Below are 24,023 nucleotides of genomic sequence, written 5' to 3'. Positions count from 1 at the left end.
ATTCCCAAATATTTGTAGTTTAGTCATTTCATCAACATACATATGCTCCTCACTGTTTTGGACTTGTATGTCATCTCCGAACTGAAGTCGAATATTACAGATGCTTTTCTTCCAAGTTTTACTTTCTCTTTCTCAGCATTTCCAATCAAATAAATGTTCTTCCCATTTGACATTTTAGTTCTCCTATACAAAGCTTAAATATTATTTCACACAGGTTCTCATACCTGGCACTAATGACCAGCATCCTCCATGTCTGTATTTTAGGCTTGGTTATACTATGCACGTATCTGCATAGTATAGCCAATTTGGAATATAGTGTCCTATATTCCAAATCTAGCCTGTTAATTTCTCCTTCATATAACATCTACTTTGCTGATAATTCTTCTGTGTTTTGTAGACCAGCTTCCAAAGATAGCCAAGTTGAAATCAACCACCATTTCACAGGAATGCTCTTGCAGTTCTTCCATCTCATTAATGCACAAGAGGCACAGAATGTGTAGGAGCACCTCAACTCTGTCCTCTCCCAACACAGATTCAATGACTTCAGTCTTCAAAACATTCAAATTTATTGTGGATACAATCTTCAAATTTGTCCCATTTCGCAAAACTGTTCATCTGACATGAGGTGAGAGCCTGGCCTGCTCCTCCTCTGACTGTGAACAGAACAGCCTGTCGATCAAAATCCAGTCTGCTTTCACCTCCCATTTCTTAAAAAATCATGCTGTAGACTGTCAAATCAATATTTAACTTTCCATTTATGGTAAGAAAATACTTGCCTATCCAGGAAGATTCTTAACTACTAAAATATCACCAACTGTGCTACCCACAGGGTCATCAATTAGAAACTCATCTAATTGTTGACCATGCTCATTAGTCAAATAATTGAACCATGTTGTCAATCTGGCATTTGAGTCCATGGCAAAGATAAGCTGATGTCCACATAAGTGCACCTGCATTATTTCTATTGGTGCAATGACATTAATATCAGTTTGACCAAAACAGTACATGCAGCAAATTAAAAATGATGTCAATCCAGATTCAACTCCTATACACGTTTTTTGTGCACAACAAATTCAGCACCGTCACAAGGTCCCTCTTGAATATTACAATTGCTGCTCACTGATCTTTTCTTACACACAACATCTGTCCAGAAAGTGGTTAGCCTATAACATGACCCTTCTAGAATATAGGGTTCTTGGATGCAGACTATATCAATATGCTCCCTTTCACATATTACTGTTATTTCATCTGCTACTTCTGTTAATCTTTGTGCATTTATCTGTACTATGCATAAAGTACCATTTGGTTGTAAAGCATACCAATACATTTATGAGTTTCTATTTGCTAGTTCCCATTATCCTTCGACTTCTCATACTCTTTCTTTCATCAATTTCGGTATTTTCAGGTATTCTGGGCATTGCTTACTTTTTACAGAATGGTTTGCAAAGTGACTCTTAGATTGTCAAGATCAGCACGAGTAAGTGAAAACTTGGGCAGAATATAAACTGAGATCAAGGTTATGGTGATTCCAATGACAATGTGCATAATTTCATTATTTCTGAGATAGTCTGGAGAGCAACACGCCAGAAGGGATATTGGATTTAATGAGCATTGCAATTCCTCCATGAGCAGGTGATTCTGTGATTCTATTGAGTCTGTACATGGTACAGTTTATTACCTTAGAAGACCCCATGGTAAGTTTCCTGTATGCACACACTAACGTGATCATATTGTTTAACTAGGTTTTTGTCATTGCAGTAGGGTATTTTTTTAGGAGCATCAGCGACTAAGGCCTTATTGCTCTGTATATAGTTCTGAATTTTGTGTCTTCTGTTGTTGATTTTCTGTTTACTGGACAACACAGTTTCCAGGAGGGAAAAACCATGCTACCCTTGCTTAAGACTAACTTGATGTGAAAAGGCCTTACATAATTGACAGGACTCAAAACTCGGGTCTTTTCCACTCAGTGAGGGGAGGACGATAATTTTGCCAACTGTGCTACCCACAGGGACATTTAATAGATCTGAATCTCATAAATACTGTGGTACAAGCCTTGGAAATTCCATTGCATTACTTAGTTTAGACCTGGAATATTTGACCTATCTGACTGTTTCTTCGAACAAGTAGACCAACCGTCATCCATGTCATCTTCCCTGTTTTGTTCCTGTAGAAATAGTGAGCTTTGCTTTGACTAGTTACTGTGTGTGTGCAGAGGGTGCTATAGTGATTGCAGTGTTAGTAATCTCATTAGTTGTGTCTGAACATGTTCTTGTTTTTATGGGAGAGAATACTGATCGGGCTCAGTCGACAGATATATGTTCAGGCAACCGAGAAATCGGTTTAAATGAGAACTTTTGTGGTCTTTGACAGGGCTACAAATGAGCATGCAGGCATCCTTGCTAAAATTTGTTTTCATGCTTACAGATAAGTTACTTTGTTTTTTTTTTTTTTTTTTTTTGACCTTGTATTTTTGAATTTTTTCCCCCTAAGTTTCCATATTTCACAAGTCTTAAGAAGGCTGGATGATTTCCTTTGCCATACACTGGGACTGGCTGCATTTTTGGCATTTGTACGATCTGATGGGGTTTGACACATAAGAATTCTGCACAACAAATAATTTGCTTTAACTGTTTGTGGCAAGACAGGAGTACTGAATGTATGATGCTAAATGTGGGTATTAAATTTTCATCCTTTCTGTTCGTAATCTCTTGCCACATATAACTGATCTTTTAAGCTCCTCAATTACTTCCTCTTCCTCCTCTGAGAAGTCCCACTACATTATAACTCCATATAAGTGTTTAGGGTGGCATGAGGAGTGGCTGAAACTGGGAGTTCATCAAAAGTTTTTGCTTTAACAGCTGTTCTGAATATCTTGGTTGAAATTTCTCTATTAGGAGATCCACTGATTGATGTCTCTTATATTGGATTGTTGGATTATATAACTATTTTTGGAGGGCCAGCAACTGCCTAAACACTTTTACAAGAAGAGGGGAAAGTCGGCATAATAGCTGTATTATACATACAACTCTGTAACACCCGAAACACTTTATTCTCTGGAGCCTTCAGGTTTACCTCCGCATAAATTACTATTAAAGGTAAATGCAATTGTTATGGTTTTAAGAAACTTAGATATAAAAAAATGATTATGGTAGTGGAAATAAGGAAGAAATATTTGGTTTGTGAACACATCACAGGTTACAGAGCTGGATCCAATACATATATTCCATGGATTCATATGTATTTAAATGAAGGGGAATATAACTTCATTTTTCAACAAACAAAGTTTCCTGTGAAACTGGCTTTTAGTATGACAATAAACAAAATATATAAATGATGGTTTTGTTATTAATTTGTTTTTAGATAACAAAATAATATAATTTTTGTACATCTTTTGATTATTAGGCAGGGGTGTGGGGGCTTTCCCACACTAAAAAAATAAATAAAATATTAAAGGGGTGGGAGGGTTTTCTCCCACTGAAAAAAAAAAAAAAAAATATATATATATATATATATATATATATATATATATATATATATAAAAAGGAAATAATTCAGGTTTGTGGGGAGAAAGAAGCACCTTTCTGGCTTGTAACATCAAAATTGTTTTTTGCCACTTAATATGATATCCATGCAGCCAGAAACCAATGTTATGACAGGCTACTAACAAGAGGAATATGGGGTGATGTAAAAAAAAAAAAGCTTTGAAATGGGTGAATTTTAAGATGTAAAAAATATTATTGTTTCCTGAGTGAAACTCTGCCCACAGTGACTAACAGCCTGGTGGAAATTGGTAGGTAAGGGATTTGGAAATGGAAAAAGCTGGCATTTAGGAATTTATTCATAGCCATAGAACTGATTGAACTTCTGACAGAAGTTCAATGTTATATTAATTGCAAGGATATGAGTAACATCCACATTAACTGTGGATATTATATTAATTGCAAGGATATGAGTAAAAATTTTAGCCTCTTTCAGAAGGCCATGGCTAAGTTTGAGAGGTTGCAGGTATTCACAATATCCTTCTGGGTCACAGGAAAAAAAGAAGGAATCAGAAATGAATGCTAACATTAATTAATGCTTAAAGGTTAATGTAATTGGTAATGTTCGTGGACATCCTTCACTGCCTGACGATCTGCACTGTAACATCAAGGTTGTTTTTTTTTTTTTTTGTTTTTTTGTTTTTTTTTTTGCCACCTAATATGCTATCCATCCAATATTCTAATATGATGTTCTGATATATCTTGTATGTTCTTCAAGAAGTACTAGCTACAGAACAATCACTTTCATCAAGATCTATAACTTCAATTGCTGGAAACAGACCTTAGAGACACTGATAATCTTCCCCCCCCAACCCATTATCTGCACCTTCATCTTCCAATTAAACATCACTCATCTTCCCAGAAAGCAAATTAATATTGATGCAGGAAAAAGTTTATTTATATATAATGCACATGCACATATAGTGCATTCGGTACCTACAGGAGTAAAATTAAGCTACATGCACATATAGTGCATTCGGTACCTACAGGAGTAAAATTAAGCTTACGAGCTTTTTGAACTAAGAATGAACAAATTTAGCTCATAGTTGAGCATCACCTGTATTTAGACTTATTTAGTTTTTGATGCTGTTCCATGTGAATGACTGCTATACAAATTGTAGCAGTATGGCATTAAAGGCTAGTTACCATCATAGTCATTCTTTGTGGAGTAATAAAGGGATGGTTAAGTGGGTAGGAAAAAGTTGTTATTAATGGTCACTCTTTGTGGAGTACTTTATTTGTGAAGTCCCTTAGTGTTCAGAGAAGGACAATATACTGTTTTTAATTTTTATTAATGATACTGATGGAGGCATATCAAATTTAATGTCTAAATTTTCTGATGATACAAAGATTGGCAGGATGGTTAATAAGGGTAATTAAGGACTGGCTGTAGTTGGCCACAGCAGTGATAGCCACCTAGCTGTCTGGGCCAACCCACCCATGCATGCAACCCTAACAAGACCTGAAAAAATTATGCAAATGGGCTGAAGAAATGGCTACAGAGATTTAATATTGACAAATGTAAAGTACATGCACTCCTCTACTTACGTACAACTCGCAGATACAAGATACGTACAAAGCACAAAGATGTTGCTATGTGTGGTTATAAGAATCAATTTTGAACACCATGATATTTTTCTAAAGTAGATTTCTGGAGGTTTTTTTTTTTTTTTTTTTGATTTGGTAGTTGTTGGCGCATCGGCTTCTGTGGCCATATTGCACCTCCAAAGGTTTTTGCAGTACAGTGATCCAAGCCCGAGGCGGGAATCGAACCCGCGACCTTTGGGTTGCCGGGCAGGTACTTTACCCACTCGGCTAGCCCGGTCGGCGATTTCTGGAGGTCATCACCATAAAACAATAAAAATAATCAGCAGTTTCCAGTTTATTGGGCTTTTCTGTTAGTGCAGTCTATTATAAACGAGTAGTCAACTTGATCTTATTGCATTTGTGATGATACCGATAGCTGGAATTCTGTGGAATTTTATGTTATTATGGTGAAATGTGCTTCCCCTTTACTGAAATCTTCAATCATACAAAAAACATGAATAAATTTTCAGAATCTTCTCTTCATTCCTATTTTTTGAGCTTCGTAAATTTGTTACTCCATGTCTCACTTGTGCATATTGTGTTAGTTGCAATTTGTGTGTTCTTTGTTATTGATTGCTTCTTTTCTTACTGTTTTAAATTTTACAACACAAAAAAAAAAAAAAAAAAAGTCAGTGAACAGAAATATCAATTAATTACACTATTGATTAAGCTATGTACATAAGTGTAAATTTATTTTTATTTTTCTAAACTGTGGGAAATATTCTTCCGATTTTCACGTGTCATTTAATTTTGCTAATTGGAGGAAGTAAAGTGTAAATTTGTGCTTTATAGGTTTTTATAGCCTGTGGATAATATTTTTCCTATTTTATTAAGCCAGCTACCGAGGGGGGAAAGCCAGCCTCAGTGTAGGTGCCGGTCCCAAGCCCGGATAAATGGTGAGGGTTGGCGTCAGGAAAGGCATCCAGCCGTAAAAAAACTATGCCAAAACAAAATAAAATGATAGAATGACGGAAAATAGATGTGGAATGACTAGGGCGTACCCCCATAAGCAATGCACAGTCACGTCACCTGGAAACTGTGAGAAAAGGGTCAGGGCTACCGAACAAAGGATGGTTTCGGTTAAAGAAGTTAGTCCAGCTAGAGGAGAAGAAGAGGATGAAACGTGTTAGAATAGGAACATTGGGACGATGAATGGAAAGAGTAGAGAGATTGTGGATTTGATACAAAGAAGAAGAGTAAAGATCCTATGCCTACAAGAGACAAGGTGGAAGGGAAATAAAGCAAAAGAGCTCGGTGAAGGGTACAAGTTGTTCTTTAAAGGAGCGGATGAGAGAGGAAGAAATGGAGTAGGTATTGTAGTTGATAAGGAGTTAAAAGATGGAGAGTGTGAGGTTAACAGAAGGAGTGATAGTTATTATGAGCATCAAACTGGAAGTGGGTGGACACTTGACCACAATAGTATGTGTGTATGCCCTGCAAGTAGGATGCGGGGAAGAAGAAAAGGACAGTTTTTGGATGGAAATGGATCAAGTGGTCATGGCAATACCTGAGAAAGAGAGGTTGATTGTTGGGGGCAATTTAAATGGACATTTAGGAAGAAGCAAGAGAGGGGAAGGAAGAGTGTATGGAAGGTGGAGTATTGGGGAAAGAAATAGAGAAAGGGAGAGGATAGTAGAACACGCAGTGGCATTCAACCTGGTGAGAGTTAACACCTACTTCGAAAAGAAAGAAAGTCAGCTGATAACATACACGAGTGGGGAAAGGACAAGCCAGATTGACTATATCATGTGCCGTAGGAGGCATCTAAAGGAAATGAGGAACAGCAAGGTGATAAACGGAGAAAGCGTGTCGCACAACATAGATTGCTTGTGGTCGATTGAGAGGTTGCAGTGGACAAATTTAGGAAATATTCAAGACAGAGGGAGAAAAGGATAAAATGTTGGAGATTGAAAGAGGAGGGTTTGAGGAAGGAGTTTAGGGGAAAGGTGCTAAAAGGAATAAAGTTACTAGAAGATGTGCAAGAGTGGTGGAAGTTAAATAGTTGTATCATAAGGAAAGTTGGAGAAGAATTGTTGGGGAAAACATCAGGAAAGGGTGTGCCAGAGGGAAAGGAGGCTTGGTGGTGGAATGAGGACGTGCAATCGGTGATAAAACAAAAGAAGAAGATGAAGAAGAAAAGATGGGATTTAACAGGTAGCCAGGAAGAAAAAGAAGCATATAAATTAGCAAATAAGGAGGCAAAAAGGGCTGTGGCAACAGCAAAGGCAAGGGCCGTGGACGAAGGCCTATGGGGAACTGGAAAGGAAAGATGGAGATAGGCAATTGATGAGAATAGCCAAAGTGCGAGACAAGGCATCAAAGGACTTCTCATCAATAAAACAGATAAAAGATGAGAGGGGAGTGGTTATACAGGACCAGGAAAAGGTTAAGGAAAGGTGGAAAGACTATTTTAAGAAGTTATTAAATGAGGAAAACCCAAGAGCATTATGTGAGGATGGAGAGACGAACGAAAGAGTAGTGGAAGGCATAAGCAGGAAAGAAGTGGAAAGCGCACTCAGAAAAATGAAGAGGGGGAAAGCAGTAGGTGTTGATCAGATACCAGTAGAGGTATGGAGAAGTCTGGGAGAAGAAGGGATCGATATCCTATGGGACTTTAGGGAAAAACTGTGGCAGCAGGAAAGGATACCCGATGAGTGGAAGGAAAGTATACTTGTGCCAATCTATAAAGGAAAGGGTGATGTGCAGGAATGTGGGAACTACAGGGGAATAAAGTTAATGTCTCATTCAATGAAGATCTGGGAAAGAATTGTGGAAGGAAGGATACGGCAGGAGACGGAAATAGAAGAGGAACAGTTTGGTTTCAGCAGGGGAAGAGGAACAACAGATGCGGTCTTTGCTTTAAGGCAGGTGATGGAAAGATACAGGGAGATGCAAGTAGAGTTGCACATGGTATTCATAGATGTGGAAAAAGCATATGATAGAGTCCCCAGACAAGGATATGGAGATGCATGAGGGAGAAGGGTGCATCAGAAAAGTACATAAGGCTTGTGAAGGAAATATACGAGGGAGCGGTGACTCAGGTTAAGAGTAGTGTAAGTATGACTGAGGGGTTCTCTGTAGAAGTTGGACTGCACCAGGGATCAGCTCTTAGCCCATATCTGTTTGATCTGGTAATGGATGTGTTGGTGAGAGAAGTGAAGAGTAGAGCACCATGGAGTATGCTGTTCGCAGATGATATCGTACTGTGCGAACCATCCCAAGGAAAGGTAGAGAAGAAATTGGAGGAAAGTGTTGGAAGAGAGAGGCATGAGGATAAGTAGAACAAAGACAGAATATATGGTATTGAATGGAGAAGATGAGAGAGTTCTATAAAACTGCAGGAGGAAAAGCTACCATCAGTTTCGAAATTTAAGTATCTAGGATTGAACGTTGAGAGGGATGGAGGATTGAGTGCAGAAATACAGCATAGAGTGCAATGTGGATGGTTGAACTGGAGAAAGATGAGTGGGGGTACTGTGTGATAAGAAAGTAAATTGTAGAATGACGGGAAGAGTGTATAAAACTGTGGTTGATTACAAGGGCCCAGGAGAAAAAGATGGAAGTGGTGGAGATGAGGATGTTAAGATGGATGTGTGGTGTGACGAGGAAGGACAGGATAAAAAATGACTACATCAGAGGTACGGTTAAGGTGGGGCCTCTGAGTAAAAAAATGCAGAAATCTAGGTTGAGGTGGCTTGGACATGTGGAACGAAGAAGTGAGGAGTATGTGGGGAAGAGGTGTGAAAAGTTGGAGGTGATAGGGAAGAGGGGAAGACCTAAGCTGAGATGGAAGGACAAGGTGGCAGAGGATTTAAAAGAGAGAGGAAGCCCAGGATAGGGAGGAATGGAGGAAAAGAATTAAGGATGGAAATGCCGACCCCATATAAACGTGGGAAGAAGGCAAAGATAAAGAAGAAGATTTTTGTTTATTAGAATAGCTGTTTAATAGAATTAAAATTCAGTTCGCAAATGTGATCACAATGACCGACGCTTACTACACATCGTATAGTGAATGGTATTTTAATTTGGAGAGTCCATTGTAAAGTGATTTGATCTTAGCTTAAATTAAATTACATATCATATTTAGATTAAATTAGTTTTGAATAAATACTGTACTCCACATTATTATTCATTGTTTGTTTTTTCAGCCTCATTTAACTCGGTTACAAATCAAAAATGCTGTACATGATGAAGTTTGTTGGGGGTTATAATCTCGGTGCATTGTACTGTACTGTACTGTACTGTACTGTACTTTGTATCTACAAGACCAAAGTTGGACTTACGTACATGAAAAAAAAAAAAAAAAAACACGAGTAAGTACGTAAGTTGAGGAGTAAGTACATAAGCCTGTACTACATTTGGGGAGCAATAATCCCAGAATAGCATAGAATTTGTGTGGTACGAAAATTAAAGGCAGTGAAGATTTAAAAAGATTTAAACATAATTCTGAAGTTTGACATGAAGCTTTTGAAGCAATGCAGTCGGGATACAGCCTAACTACTGTCTTGCACAAGAGACAGGCTGCTATGGCATCTTGCGGAGTTCTATTGATGATATACAGGAATTGTGCCAGCAGGGACAAAGAAGTGATTATCCCATTATATAAGGCAATGGTTAGGCTACATCTTGAATACTGCATATAGGTTTAAAAAGCTCATTTTAGAAACACAGAATTTGCTGGAATGGGTGTAGAGAAGAACAAGATGTTGAGGGCACAGAAGGGTACACTTACCAAAAAAAAAAAGCATTATTGTTAGAACTGGCAACTGATGCAAGAAAGCAAGCTTCGAGAGAGAGAGAGAGAGAGAGAGAGAGAGAGAGAGAGAGAGAGAGAGAGAGAGAGAGAGAGAGAGAGAGAGAGAGAGAGAGAGAGAGAGAGAGAGATTCAGACTTCCCACACCAAGTTGTCCACTATTCCTTCTTCCTCAATTTGAATTTGTCTCCTCATGTGCATAGTCTGAGCAAGAGGAAGAATGCCATGAGCAATGAGTTTGCCTAATCCATTCAAAGCCTTAAACACCTCAATCAGATCAGATCACATCACAGGTGACTAGTCTCCAGGAAATATATATATATTATTATTATTTAACATTATTTAAGCTGATATGTAATAAATTCCTTTGTTTCTATTATTACTAAGAATTTTTTTAGAATAGTAAAGTTATACAATTTGTATAACTGAAGCCTTTCTTAGTAAGACACCCCCTCGTTCCCTCACTAATCACGTTGCCCTTCTCTGCACCTGTTCCAAAAGCTCTACATCCTACCTAAAATGAGACCTCCAGACTTGTATGCAGTATTCAGGAGGGAGCCTAGCTACTGCCTTGCACAGGGGATAATCACCTCATTATCCCTGCTAGCAATAGTCCTGTATATCACTGACAAAACTCCATGAGTTGTCCTGGCAGCCGGTCTGCACCGAGAAAACTTCATTATTTGGCTGCACAATTATCCCCAAGTATTTTTTTTCATTCTTCATTATTCATTGCCTCGAGTGTAGTACCACATAGTTTGGTACATTAATCTCGGATTACTGCTTCCCATATCAATATTTAAACTTCAATTGCCACATCTCAGCCCATCTGCCTAATTTTTTTTTTTTTTTATCTTGTTGCAGTATTATACTCTAATTGCTGTGATTAACTACCATGCCAACCTTCATATCACCTGCAAGCTTAGACATCAAGCCTGATATGCCTTAATCAATATCATCAATAAACATAGAAAACAACAATGGGTCCAACACTGAACCATGGGAAAACTCCACTAATAAACATTAGTCCACAAAGAACAGTATCCACTGATAACTACTCTATATCTCTTCCAGTCATCCATCCCTTTATCCATAGCATTAATTTACCCTTACTGCTGCATTGCTCAACTTGGTGCATCAATCCTTTTGGTACAATAGCATCAAAAGCTTTTCTGAAATCCAAGTATACAATGTCAAAATTATTTTTCACATTCAGTTCCTTTGTTATTGCATCACACTATTACACTATTCAATCAGACTGGTCAAACAAGATCACCACTAAACAAATTCATGCTGTTACTTCACTGTAACTGCACTCCTGTCTAGATAGTCTTCCATTACTTCTTAAACGATTGACTCCATTTATTTTCCCTAGACTGACAGAAATCAAGCCAACAGGCCTGTAATTACTCATGTCATCCTTTGCATTAGATTTTATGTGCTTCTTAACTAAGACATAACTCCCCCACCATCCATCCCTTTATCCATACCAGTCACTTGCCTTTACTGCCCTTACAAATTCTGAATCCCTTATATATCTGAGTGACACCTTGTTTCTGACGTTCTCACAATATCTGCATTTCACGATTTGATCATTACTTTAATGTTATAAAATTTATTTACTATGCTCCTAGCATTAGTGTACACGCAACTATTTTGACTCTTAGTAACTCTAACACAGACCGTGTGTTTTTTTGTTCCTGGGTCTTGAATTCCCCTGCATGGAACATGCAGGCTGCTGCATATTCCAATAGAAGCAGTGCAAAGAATTGCTTATACCTCTGCCTGTGGCTACTGTCTACAGACTAATTTATGAGTCTGTCAATTTACAGAACTGAAAGACTTCAGGTTTATAAATTGCAATTAAAAATCTAGAAACTGGTTATCTGTAAAAATACATTGAAGTGTTCAGGAGTCTGGATGGGTTAAGTAGACTAAATGCTGATAGTCTTTAGTTTTCTCAGAAGACACAGAAAAGGAGACAAATTTAAACTGGAAAAGGGTGGTTGCAGGATAGATCTGTGGAAATTTTCCCTCAGCAGAGATTAATGGACTATTCGAATAACATTCCAGCTGGTGGCACGGAAGTGGGTTGTCTGAATAAATTTAAAAAAAGATTCCACAAATGATTAAAAGGTGAAGTGGGAATTTTATTTTTATTTATTTAATATTTTTTTAATGGCAGCTGCTGTAAAAGCTTGCTTTCTTGAATCATTTTAATTATTATAGCTATTATTTAATCTGTGGTAGTAATATCTTGTAGAATATTTTATTTGTATTCTGTACTGTCTTTGTATCAGTATTCAGTTTTGTTTTAGAAAGATGAGCTTTTGTGTGCGTGCGTGCGTGTGTGTGTGTGTGTACACACTGATATGGTAAATTTCTCCAGTTGTGGAGAAACTTACCATATCTGTTGTTGTAGAGCCAATAGAACCATTAGGGTTTTTGAAGTGCAGGGAAAAATTATTATTTTACATTTATTATTTTCCTATTCTGGGGTTATTGTTTATTTTAGTTGTATCTGGGTATTCCGTGATGGAATAGTAAATTTTCATGGAAGGATCAGTAGCACAGATTGAATAATCAGGTTTGCAAGCACAAACACAGACAAATAGGCCTGATGTAAGCCTGAGTGGTCAGGAGGGATAGTGCTAGTAGCACAAGCTCTTTGAGTGGATCCTTGACTGCTAAATACGATTAACGTTTGTATTGATGATTTAGTGTAAACTCCACTGACCTGGTGGTCGTGCCGAAGTATAAACAAGAAATATATATATATTATTATTATTTAACATTATTTAAGCTGATATGTAATAAATTCCTTTGTTTCTATTATTACTAAAAGAACATTACATTTAATATTTACTGTATATGTCAACATTTCAATAGTGATATGTGAACTATTCATTTCTTAAGTGGCATTTAATTTATTTCTGTTATTTATGAACTTGAAGACAAAAGGAACATACACCTTTTAAAACATATATTTTTTTGTGATGGGATTTTTATTCGTTGTCATTCTTATTAAGAATGTTCTGATCTACATACATAAGAAATAAACAACATGAAAAGTAAACTCCATGCACACATTGTTATCAAAAAAATAGTAAACACAAGAAAAAAAGTTTTCATGTGAAGTAATTCAAAGAATTCAGTATTAGTTCCCCTATTCTCCCAATGCAGACATGAAAGAGCGGCAGTCGTAACCACTAAGCTGACTGTAAGAGTTGCTTTTAAGATTAGTTAATTTATAAGGTTAAACTTCAGAACGAGATTCTTACCCTTGGATTTTTGCAACACGGAGCAATGGATAAGCTTAGCTCCTCCTACTGCTTTGCAGTGATTGGACAATCTATTCCTTCATGTAATTTTGTTTCCCAATTTAAAAACAACCAATGGTAAGAGGGAGCCCCCAAACCATTAGTGCTGGTTTAAAATCAGGAAAGAATTCCCCCTCCCCTACTGCTGGTTTTTAATTGAGAAACAAAATTACAAAGGAATAGCTCATCCAATCAGTGCAAAGCAGGGGGCAGAGCTAGATGTGCTCATCATTGCTGTCACAAAGATCCATGGGTAAGTCTGGTTTTGAAGTTTAACCATTTATAACTTTATATTTTTTCTGGATTATAAAAACTTGCTCAATTGAACTAACCATATTTTTTCCACATAAAAGTTGTAGATTTACAAAAATTCCAGAATCTTATACAGAAATCATGTAACTTGCAAACAATCACTGTATACCAGGCATATGCTCTGTCTGTATGTATTGATACATACAGAAAGAGGCTCTCTGCCACAGATTGTCGTGGTACCATTCTAAATAAAAAGAACTGCCATAATGAAGAAGTATACTGCTTTTTATTTGAAGTGTATGCCGCTACCCAGACCTAGGTAGTAAACTCTGTTGGCGTCTCATCAGTGAGCAAGTAGGCACAGTGAAGACCTGGACAACTAGTGATAAGATGAATCCACAATATGCGAGATGCATGATAGTGTAGCTAGTGAAGTAGACATAATTAAGTTCAGGACAAATGCTTAGAAAAGTTATAAAAGGTCATTGTACATGTCAGACACAGCCTCTTTCTGTATGCAGCTGTGAGAAAACTGGGTTTGCTATTGAGTGCATCAGTTATATTTATGGATAGTTATCAAAATGCAAGTCAAGCAGACTTAACTGACAATTTCCCCATAGGTGCAAATATTCATATTCATGGATTTAGTATTTCTGGGGTATCAAAAGAAGTTCTGAAAGGTGACTGTTGAGTTATCTGTGAATGGGTCTTGAAGATCAGCAATTTTATGCAAACCATTTTTTATATTCTCAATCAATTATATGATTTTAATTCATGTTTTTTTTTTTTTTAATGCTCTTCAAAAATTCTTCCACCTTTTTTTATAACACTAGATTATGGAAGAGTTTCACTCTTCCATAATCTCGTGCTATAAAAAAGGTGGAACTTGAAATTTGAACCAAGTGTATAGCAATCACACTTCTATAATCTACTATGACTGGGAAAAACAGGTGTGGGGGAAATAGAAATATCTTTCCTGAGAGAACAGTGCAGTAATGGTAACTGATGATTTCAAATGGTAGTGCCAAATTAAAAAAAACATAAATAAATAAATAAGAATTATAATTTATTTTAGAACACTGGTCTCAAATGTGTATAAAGTGCAGACTGGGGGGGGGGGGGGGCACAGATATATTGAAAGGGGTCTGCAAATCCACATGTATATACAGGGTGATTCACTACCAGTGCGACAAACTTGCAGGAGGTGTAGGGGGCACAAAGACGAATTGGAATCACATAGCACTGCAGGGTCCGAAATGCCTTCGTCATACGGTAGAGGATGTTGAACGGGAGGTCGCGTGAACAGCGATCCCACTGGAAGTCAGCATTTGCGAACCGTTTCTGTTGAAGAAACCAAGTAGCAAAAGTCCTCCAGAGTGGATAATCTGCAGGCTCCAATGATTGGACGCGTTGCAGATGGTATGAACTCATTTGGTTTGTTGACAGTATCCTCCATACAGTGGATTGGGAAATACCCAATCATTGGCCTATTGCTCGAGTACTCGTACTCGGATTGCCTTCTGCAAGACGTAGGACATTCTCCTCATTGTCTGGCGTCCTCATCATTCGCTCTTGATTCATGGTACCTCTCGTGAAACAACCAGTCTCACGTAACCTTCTGTGCACACGTGTGAAAATTGTATGATGAGGAGCATGCCTGTGTGGGAAATGTTCCTCGTACAAGCGCAGAGCGGCGCGCCCATTACAGTCCGCAGCTCCATACGCGAGGTGCATGCCGGCCAGTTCAACGTTTGAATACTCGTCCATCCTACTGCCTCGGGAACCGGTTCGCAAATGCTAACTTCCAGTGGGATCGCTGTTCACGCGACCTCCCGTTCAACGTCCTCTACCGCATGACGAAGGCATTTTGGACCCTGCAATGCTATGTGATTCCGATTCGTATTTGTGCCCCCTACACCTCCTGCAAGTTTGTCGCACTGGTAGTGAATCACCCTGTATATATGTGTACTACTATTTTTCAACTGTATATAGATTCTGTTGTAATTAATAAAAAATACAAATTCATTTAAAAGCATTACCTGAATTCATGGTAAGATTTTTGTCATTATGTATTTTCTCAATCAAACAATACTAAAAGTACAACTATTATCATGTGGGGATTGGCAAAAAAATATTAGTTAAAAAGGGGCTCTCACACTTAAAAAGGCTGGGAACCACTGTATTAAAATATTGCTTTTCCATAATAATATTTAAATCAGTTAGACGTCTGTCTAATCATGTAATTTAAAGTTTATCATTGTATGACAGCAGTGAAAAAGCAGCATTATATGATAGCTATTTTTTTTTAATTACCTATCTTATTCATTTTGTAAATAAATGCCAACGAAAGCACATAATGGCAGCATGGAGCCAAATTTTTTCTAGCACATTCAGTCTGGTAGGAAAAGTGTTCAAAAACATCTCTAAGTGCATGCACGGATTATTTTATATAATAAGCATAAGAGTCAGCTTTAGAGAAGCACACTGCCATCACTTCATTCTGCTGACTTACGAATATGATTACATCATAAAATATTTGATCATTTATAAAACTGGTTGTTACAAATACAAAAGGTTATTATGGTAGTGGCATAGCTCAATAGCACTTTATATCCATCCGTCACTGGGTACTTGTATACTTTTGCATAAAAGACACAATTAACCAAATGGTTATCACCACAGGAAATCAGACTCCATGTTCTCAACTGCCAAAGAACAAAGAAGTACAAAGAGGGGGGGAATAAACCAAAAAAGGCTTAATGCGATTTTTTTCAGATAACATCATATCAAATAGCATCACTGGAGAACATGGGTACAAAATGTGGAATTTGATGTGTTATGTGTCTTCAATACAGGATACTACTTATTTCAATGTTTAGTGCATTTCCTTTGGGGGGGGGGGACAAAGAACTTATATTTCTTCTATTTGTGATTATGTCTAAATAAAAAGCAATACAAATATATTTTAGGGTAAACTCCTACAGGAAAAAATGGATTAACTCAGCCACATTTTTGAAATGACAAGAAATATTCTTCTAAATTATGAGAACACACTTTTCAAACGAACACCAAGTAATTGCATCCATTATACCATTGTTTTGTAAAAAATCATGTAACAAATAAAACATTTATTATCATAATCTGTGAAACAAGATTTGCAGATTTCTTGGAACTGACAATCTTTTTAAGTACACAAATTTAATTTGGTTAATTACTAAAAAAAAATTACCTCATCTTCCACCATACCACAGCAATTAAAATGTTAAAACATTTACAATGTACATACCTCTGATATACGCATGTATATTCCTCTACTGTTTTGGCCAATATCAAAATAAAAGTTTTTGTTTTCTACTCTCATATGCTGGCCTTCTGGTAGTTCTCCTTTAAATTCTGCATAAAAGCATTATTGTTTTAAAAGCCTAGCAAAAGCACAAAATATTTTATACATTGCAGTTTATAAATTTTGTGATAAATAAATATGAGAATTAATAATAAATACATACTTACCCGACGGAAAGTATCAAACTAAATAAAGTTAAGAGAATAAATATCTACTCAATGCAGTATTTAAGTTTGACTTGCATAAATTGAAATAACAGTAATACATGCCAAAAGTTATCAGTCTCCTGCATTTGGTAACTGATTTTTATATATCATCATATAACTTGCATATGTAAAATGATACTACTAGTCCAATCTCAGGTTAATGGTTCTTAAAACTGCTTTAAAATATGACCCACTACTGAAAGGGCAGTAAGGGAAGAAAACCATTTCGAGTGAGTCACCAAGGATGTCCAGTGACTCTATACATGTTACTTCATAATTTAGATAACAATATTATTCAAGGATGAATTTCGCCCTACAGACTACTAAATGTTAAAATAAGGCAGTTTTGACCCAAATATTGCAAAGACTATACTTATCTGATCCCAACCATACTTATCTGATTTTGCAATATATCATTGTATCCTAGAAAGATAAATAAAACATAATACAGAGAGTTAAGCCTCTGACCTGGTTGCAATTTAATCTATTCTTTCATTCATCCACATTAATTTTATCATATATCAGTAGTCTCCAAACTTTTTTGGCCGAGCACCCTTATTTTACTTAAAAGGACTAGAGCGCACCCCAGGATAAAAAATTAAACACAGCTGAACCTGGTTATAACGAGCATGGAAATAACGCGATCATGACGGTAATGAGCAAAAAGCCACAATGATTTTAATTTATATGTATTCCCATACAATCACTCACTATTGTAACGGGCATACTGCACGGATATACTGAACAAATTTTGGTAACTATGTAAACATTCTTAATTTCTCAGTTAGGCGAAAAAATCCAATTCTTGGAATAGACAAAAAGGGTGACTTAGCTTTATAACCACCTGCATCAGATTAGCGATGCAGGTGGAATGCATTGGCATTCTGTTTGTCGCATTACCCTATTTACAGATTGTCTTGTATTCACTGAACCATAAATTTATTTCGGGACTTCTAAGAATTTTGGAAACGGGACTTCTAAGAACTTTGTATGCATTTCGGAACTTCTAAGAACTTTGTATGCATTTCAAGCTTCTAAGGACTTTGTATGCATTTCAGGCTTCTAAGAACTTTGTATGCGGATCAATTTATCATTTTAAAATAAAATCAGTTAGAAACGACCCCTTCCTTTGGAAACATGTCTAGTAACAAAAGAAAGTGTCTCTCAATTCACAAAAAAGTCAAAATTATTCGTGAGTTAGAATGTGGTGCAAAAAATGTTCAAGTGTGTAAAAAGTTTTCTTTGTCCTCTTCAAATGTATCGACACTGTGGAAGAATAAAGATGCTTACATATTGGCATTGGAAAAGAATATAACCGGGGGGGGGGGGGATTTAGAAAGTGCAAGGTTACAAATGTTGATGAAGCATTGCTTGAATGGTTCACACTACACAAAGAAGTGCTGGATTTTCAATAGACGGCCCAAACTTGAAGGCTCAAGTGAAAAATTTGCTAAACAATTTGGATGTGACAATTTTGTGTGTAACAACGGTTGGCTGGATCAATTTAAAAACTGATGTAACATCGTTTATACAAAAATTAGTGGAGAATTTCGATCTGCAGATCCAATAATGGAAAATGATTGGATTGACCACGTTTGGGCAGAAATTAGGAAATATTTCAATGACGAAGACATCTACAACTGCAGCAGGATCTAGAAAATTTGGGCAGATGGGCTGAGAAGTGGCAACTGAAGTTTAACATTGACAAATTCAAAGTACTGCACATGGGTAGAAGTAACCCCCAGAGGAATGTACCAAATATGTGGTATTACACTTAGGGTGGTAGAAAATGAAAAAGACCTGGGAGTAATTGTGCAGTCAGATATGAAGTTTCCTGACCAATGCAGACAGGTTGCCAGAGCAGGTCATGGAGTATTGTCAATGATATACAGAAATTTTGCTAGCAGGGAAAAGGAGGTGGTTGTCCCTTTGTATAAGATCTGGCCTTAAGTACTGTGTACAGGTCTGGAGGCCTTATTTTAGGAAGGATGTGAGTTCCTTGAGCATTTACAGAGAAGGACAACAAGATTGGCGAGGGGAATGAAGGGTTCTCTTACCAAGAAAGGCTTAAGTTCTGCAAATTGCAGCGGCTGGAGCCCTTATCAGAGTACCTGTGAGGTGATCTGATAAGGCCTTGAATGGGTTGGGCACAATGAATTCTGATGGGATTCTTCCACTTGCTCAGATTATGAACCTGCAGGGGTATAAATTCAAATTGAGGAAAGACAGTTGTAGAATAGATGTGTGGAAATTTGCCTTTAGCCAGCGAGTGGTTAATTGCTGGAACAAACTTCCATCTGTGGTTGTGGAAGTTGATAACTTAAATAAATTCAAGGAGGAACTGGGCAAACTTTTGGAGGGAATGGTTGTGTGAAATTGTTTTTTTTTTGGCTGTTTTTTCATATGCTTACCTTTTTGATTCACATACCTCTATTACTACTACTACAACTACACCGATGAAACAGGACCTTTTTTTTATAATTTGACTCCTGACAATACATTTAAATTCAAAGGGGGAAAAAAACAAAGGCTTGCTTGATGGTGCTTGTATGTGCAAATATGACAGGAACTGAAAAAAAAAAATCTGTTTATTATTGGAAAATTGTTAAAACCTAGGTGTTTCAAAAATGTAAGGAAACTTCTTGTGGATTACACTGCAAAAAAAAAAGCTTGGATGACTTCAGATATTTTTCAGGAATACGTAAATGATTGGAATAAGGAGCTATTCAGAAACAAGAAGAATATTTTATTTTTAGCTGATAACTATTCTGCACATTCCCAGATTCAAAATTTGTCCAACATTAAGCTAGTGTTTCTGCCTCCCAGTGCAACATCAATTTTATAACCAATGGACCCAGGTGTAATCAAGAGTTTGAAAGGATTTTATAAAAGATTCCTGGTTCTATGTATAATCAGTCAAAGAGAACAGAAACTTACAGTCATTATTGATATTGGTTGCTATAAATTTTTTGAATGATGCGTGGAACGTTACTTAGACAACCATATCGAATTGTTTCAAGAAATCGAAATTAAATTCAATTGTAGATGAAGAAGATGGAAATGAAGAAAACAACTTACCATTATCCAAATAGTTGCTACGTAACAACGTTGTAGGCTTTAATACAGAATACAATGATGAATTTGTATGAGTCAATGACAACTTATTAACTAGTGGTCTTCTTACAGAGAGTGACATTGTAATTTGCTGTGCTCAACAAAGATGATAACGACGATGGTAAAGACAATGATTGTGATGATGGAAATTGAAAGTGAATCAAAGCCAGTGCCGACAAGCTCAAGGTGCACATTAGTCAATTTTTCTGAGGCAAGTAATGAGACTATGCATTGAGTGTTTTAAGGGGAAACTTGAGAAATATGAAAGTGAAATCTTTAAAACAAACATCAATTTTAAGATTCATAAATAAGGACTAATTGAAATCATTATTATTATTAAATACTATTGTTTTTAATTATAGAGAAATAAATTGTGTTTAGTATTAAGTGCATGGTTTTAAAATTACAGACAAATAAATTGTGTTCAATATTAAGTGTATTGTAGTTTATACAAGCACCTTAATACAAATAATATGTAGGTATATACTTATATTATTTTTATCTCTAATATTTCTTTTGTTTTTTGAATCTCTTTTTTATCAAGTTATTGAGAATTTAAAAAAATAAGAGATAGATTTAACTCATCACTGATATAAAGTGTTCATTGTTTAATGGCCCCAGGGGTTCCCCATCTCCGTTATCACTGATATAGTGAGTAATGGTTATAACAAGGAAATTTTGCCCATCCTTTGATGCTCGTTAATTTACAAATAAAACATCATTTACATGGTTCATTTACAAATACAGCCATGACGCTCGTGGTGGCAGTACAGCTCAGTGATAGCCGCAAGCATAATCCATCCTTTCTTGATCTACACTTAGTAAGTTAAACAAGGATGGAAGATATACTCCAAGCCCGAAGCGAGCACGTGGCTGCTTCTTGTTGGGTATGGGCAAAACCAATGGCACGATTAAATAAAGCCGCATAATGAAGTATTAAAAAAACATTTATTTATAACTTCTGTTTTCAATCACGTTTAAAAAACTAATGTTTTCATAATTAATGAATATTGATTTATTGCGGATTATCTCGTGCACCCCTAGGGGTGCACGCACCCAACTTTGGAGACCACTGTCACCAACACAAGTGTTTGGATCATTTATTATTTTAGTTAAATGAAATCATTTTAAATTTATGATTTTCTCATAATTTGAGGCATGGATTACAGAGTTAGTAATGGAAATTGGGGTTGAAGCCAAAATAAATATTATAGATGTGGTTTTAGCTGACCACTATTTTGATTTCAATGACCGAAACTCTTTTTTACTTACTCAACAGTTTCATTACTTGTGGTAGACCTAGAAGTCTTCTTACTGTGGTGCATAGAACATCTGGCAGCTAAAGAGTAGATGTTTGCCCAGTGAAGTTTTGCTTAACTTCCACCCAAAAACTAAAACCATGCTCTTTTTGCATGAATTTATGTACACATTTCTGTTTACAATATAGCAGCACCACAGGTGGCTACTTCAGCAATCAATAATGTATTGTATAAGTGCGAAAACCAACTTTAAGTTTATTTATACCACTGTCAGCGCATGTTGATTATTGTCAACAAACTTTTACAAACTTTTTAAATTGTAAACTACTTTTGAGTTATCCTATATATAGTCCTCAATAACAGGATGAAAGCGGCTGATGCATGTAGCTTATATTTTTAACTTCTTCAGAACAATCTCTAAGGCTCACTTAATATTTTTTTCTGAATTTAACCCTTCAAATACACAAGGGCCTAATTTTCTTGCGATTCTAAATGAATGCCTTCTTCATGTATATCACATGTCCAAAAAGTTCAGTACTTTTAAAAAGTGGTGAAGTATAATCATACGTCAACTGGGTAGTACCCCATATTCCTTTCTAGTGTTTAGTGCAGGTTATATTCTCACTGAGGCATTTCTTGGGTACTATTAATTGGGGTAGTCGTGTCACACAGATATAAGGAAGGTAGAACTGGAATTTGGGGAGTACAATGTGTACAGAGAGGATAGACAGGATAGGAAGGGAGGAGAGGATATGTTAGTTAAGGAACATAAATCTAAGGAAGTGCATCCGGCTGACATGAGTGTACTGTGCAATGTTGAGCCAGTTTGGTGACATAAACACTGGGAAAGCAAAAATAAGGGTGGAAGTGTGTTATGGGCCTAATGACTCTGTTGAGTAAAACGAACAACTGTACAGAGAAATAGAGTGGGCCAGTAAATCAGAATATCTTATAATGGGGGATTTTTACTTCCCAGATGCTAACTGCAACGTGCCGATTGGTCACTCACACACTAGCAACACTTTTATGGATATATTGATTGACTGTTTTCTACAGCTGACTGTTAGAAAGACAACCATACATTTTATCTGATTCTCAGCAGAAATTATTCATGCACTAAGGATCTGCAGATAAAAGAACCACTAGGTGGCAGTGATCACAGTGTAGTAACGTGGGATTTACTCAAAGATATAACTACTATTAGGGGTAAAGGGAAGGGTTTTTGCTTTCGTAAAGGTGACTACAGTAGTCTCTGATAATTTTTAATTCTATACCAACTGATGATGTTACTAACAGCAAATTCTAAATGGGAGGCATTCAATGAATTAATCTTAGAAGCTACTCAGCTTTTCATACCAACTAAGAAATAATATTCAAGGTTTAGGCCTAAATTGATGTCAGATGAACAAATGAGACTTGTGACAGAGAAGAAAAATGCATGGGATGAACATAAATTATCACGTGACACAGAAGAATATGGTAGATACAAGCTAGTCTGTAATCAAGTCACAAAGTAGGTTACACAAGTGAAGGCAGATTACTAGAAATCTTTGGCAAATGACGCAAAGACAAACAGCAAAGACTTCATTATTTATGAAAATTCTAGAAGGAAGGGGATGAATCAGATTGTCCACTTGATATCGATGACTCGACTGTTGACAATCCTGCTCAGGTAGCTGGAAAACTGAATGAGTATTCTGCATCTACATTATCACATGAGGAATTCAGTAGGGAATTGGAGGCCAGAAGGCTTTCAAACTCAAATATGGAGATAAACGATTTTGTAATTCTTCAGGGCAAAGTGGAGGAGAAATTGATGATTAAACATAAGAAAGACACGTCGGGTGGATGGGATCTATCCGGTTATATCAAAAGAGGCAGCAAAGGAAGTAAGCAAAACCTTAAGCCATAATTATGAGAGCATTCTTGAATTCAGAGGAGGTCCCCATGGACTGGAGACATGCAAATAAAACCCCCACTCACAAAAGAGGATCAAAGGGTGACACGAGTAATTACAGACCTGTTAGTTTAACTTCTATTCCAGGGAAAATGGAGTCACTTAAAGAAGCATTGCAAGATCATCTAGACAAGACTGCAGTTATAGTTCAGACACAGCATGGGTTTGTCAAAGGGAAGTCTTGTCTGACCAATCTGATTGGATTCTGTGATGTGGTCACAAAGGAACTGGATGCAAAAAATAATTTTAATATCATATACTTGAGTTTCAGGAAAGCTTTTGATACTATTGCACATGGAAGACTGCTGCACAAATTGGAGAGGTGTGGCATTAAGGGTAAATTGCTACAATGGATAAAGAGATGGTTGAGTGGGAGAAGACAGAGAGTGGTAATCAAAGGACACTGCTCTTCATGGACTTCATGTTATTAGTGGAGTTCCCCAAGGTTCTGTTTTGGGTCCATTGTTGTTTTCTTTATTTATCAATGATACTGATTAAGGTATATTATCATTAGCATAGGCATTACGATACAAGAAAGCAAGCTTATGCAGCATGCATTAGCCAGAAAAAAAACAAAAAAACCTTCCCATTTCACCCCTCCATTCATTCCAAATGCCTTAAATGTATTTAGGCTATCAACTTCCACAACAAAAGATGGAAGTCTGTTCGTCAATCAACCACCCACTGGTTAAA

The 24,023-nt window shown here is 36.7% G+C and overlaps 1 protein-coding gene across 1 annotated transcript in view; it reads right to left on the bottom strand.

Annotated features, from left to right (window-relative positions):
• The window catches only part of LOC150087054 (transcriptional regulator protein Pur-beta-like), a 459,340-nt gene that overhangs the window by 60,054 nt on the left and 375,263 nt on the right, over window positions 1-24,023 (bottom strand). Inside the window, exon 6 of the mRNA XM_090372917.1 lies at window positions 16,738-16,844. Within this exon, the coding sequence (XP_090229043.1) occupies window positions 16,738-16,844 (107 nt within the window). The remainder of the gene's footprint in view (window positions 1-16,737; window positions 16,845-24,023) is intronic.

This window comes from Mastigoproctus giganteus, chromosome 4, assembly GCF_048544385.1.
Source record: "Mastigoproctus giganteus isolate SK-2022 chromosome 4, ASM4854438v1, whole genome shotgun sequence".
Lineage (NCBI taxonomy): Eukaryota > Metazoa > Arthropoda > Arachnida > Uropygi > Thelyphonidae > Mastigoproctus > Mastigoproctus giganteus.
Note: the sequence above shows the minus strand (reverse complement) of the source record. Positions and strands in the feature narration are given on the sequence as shown.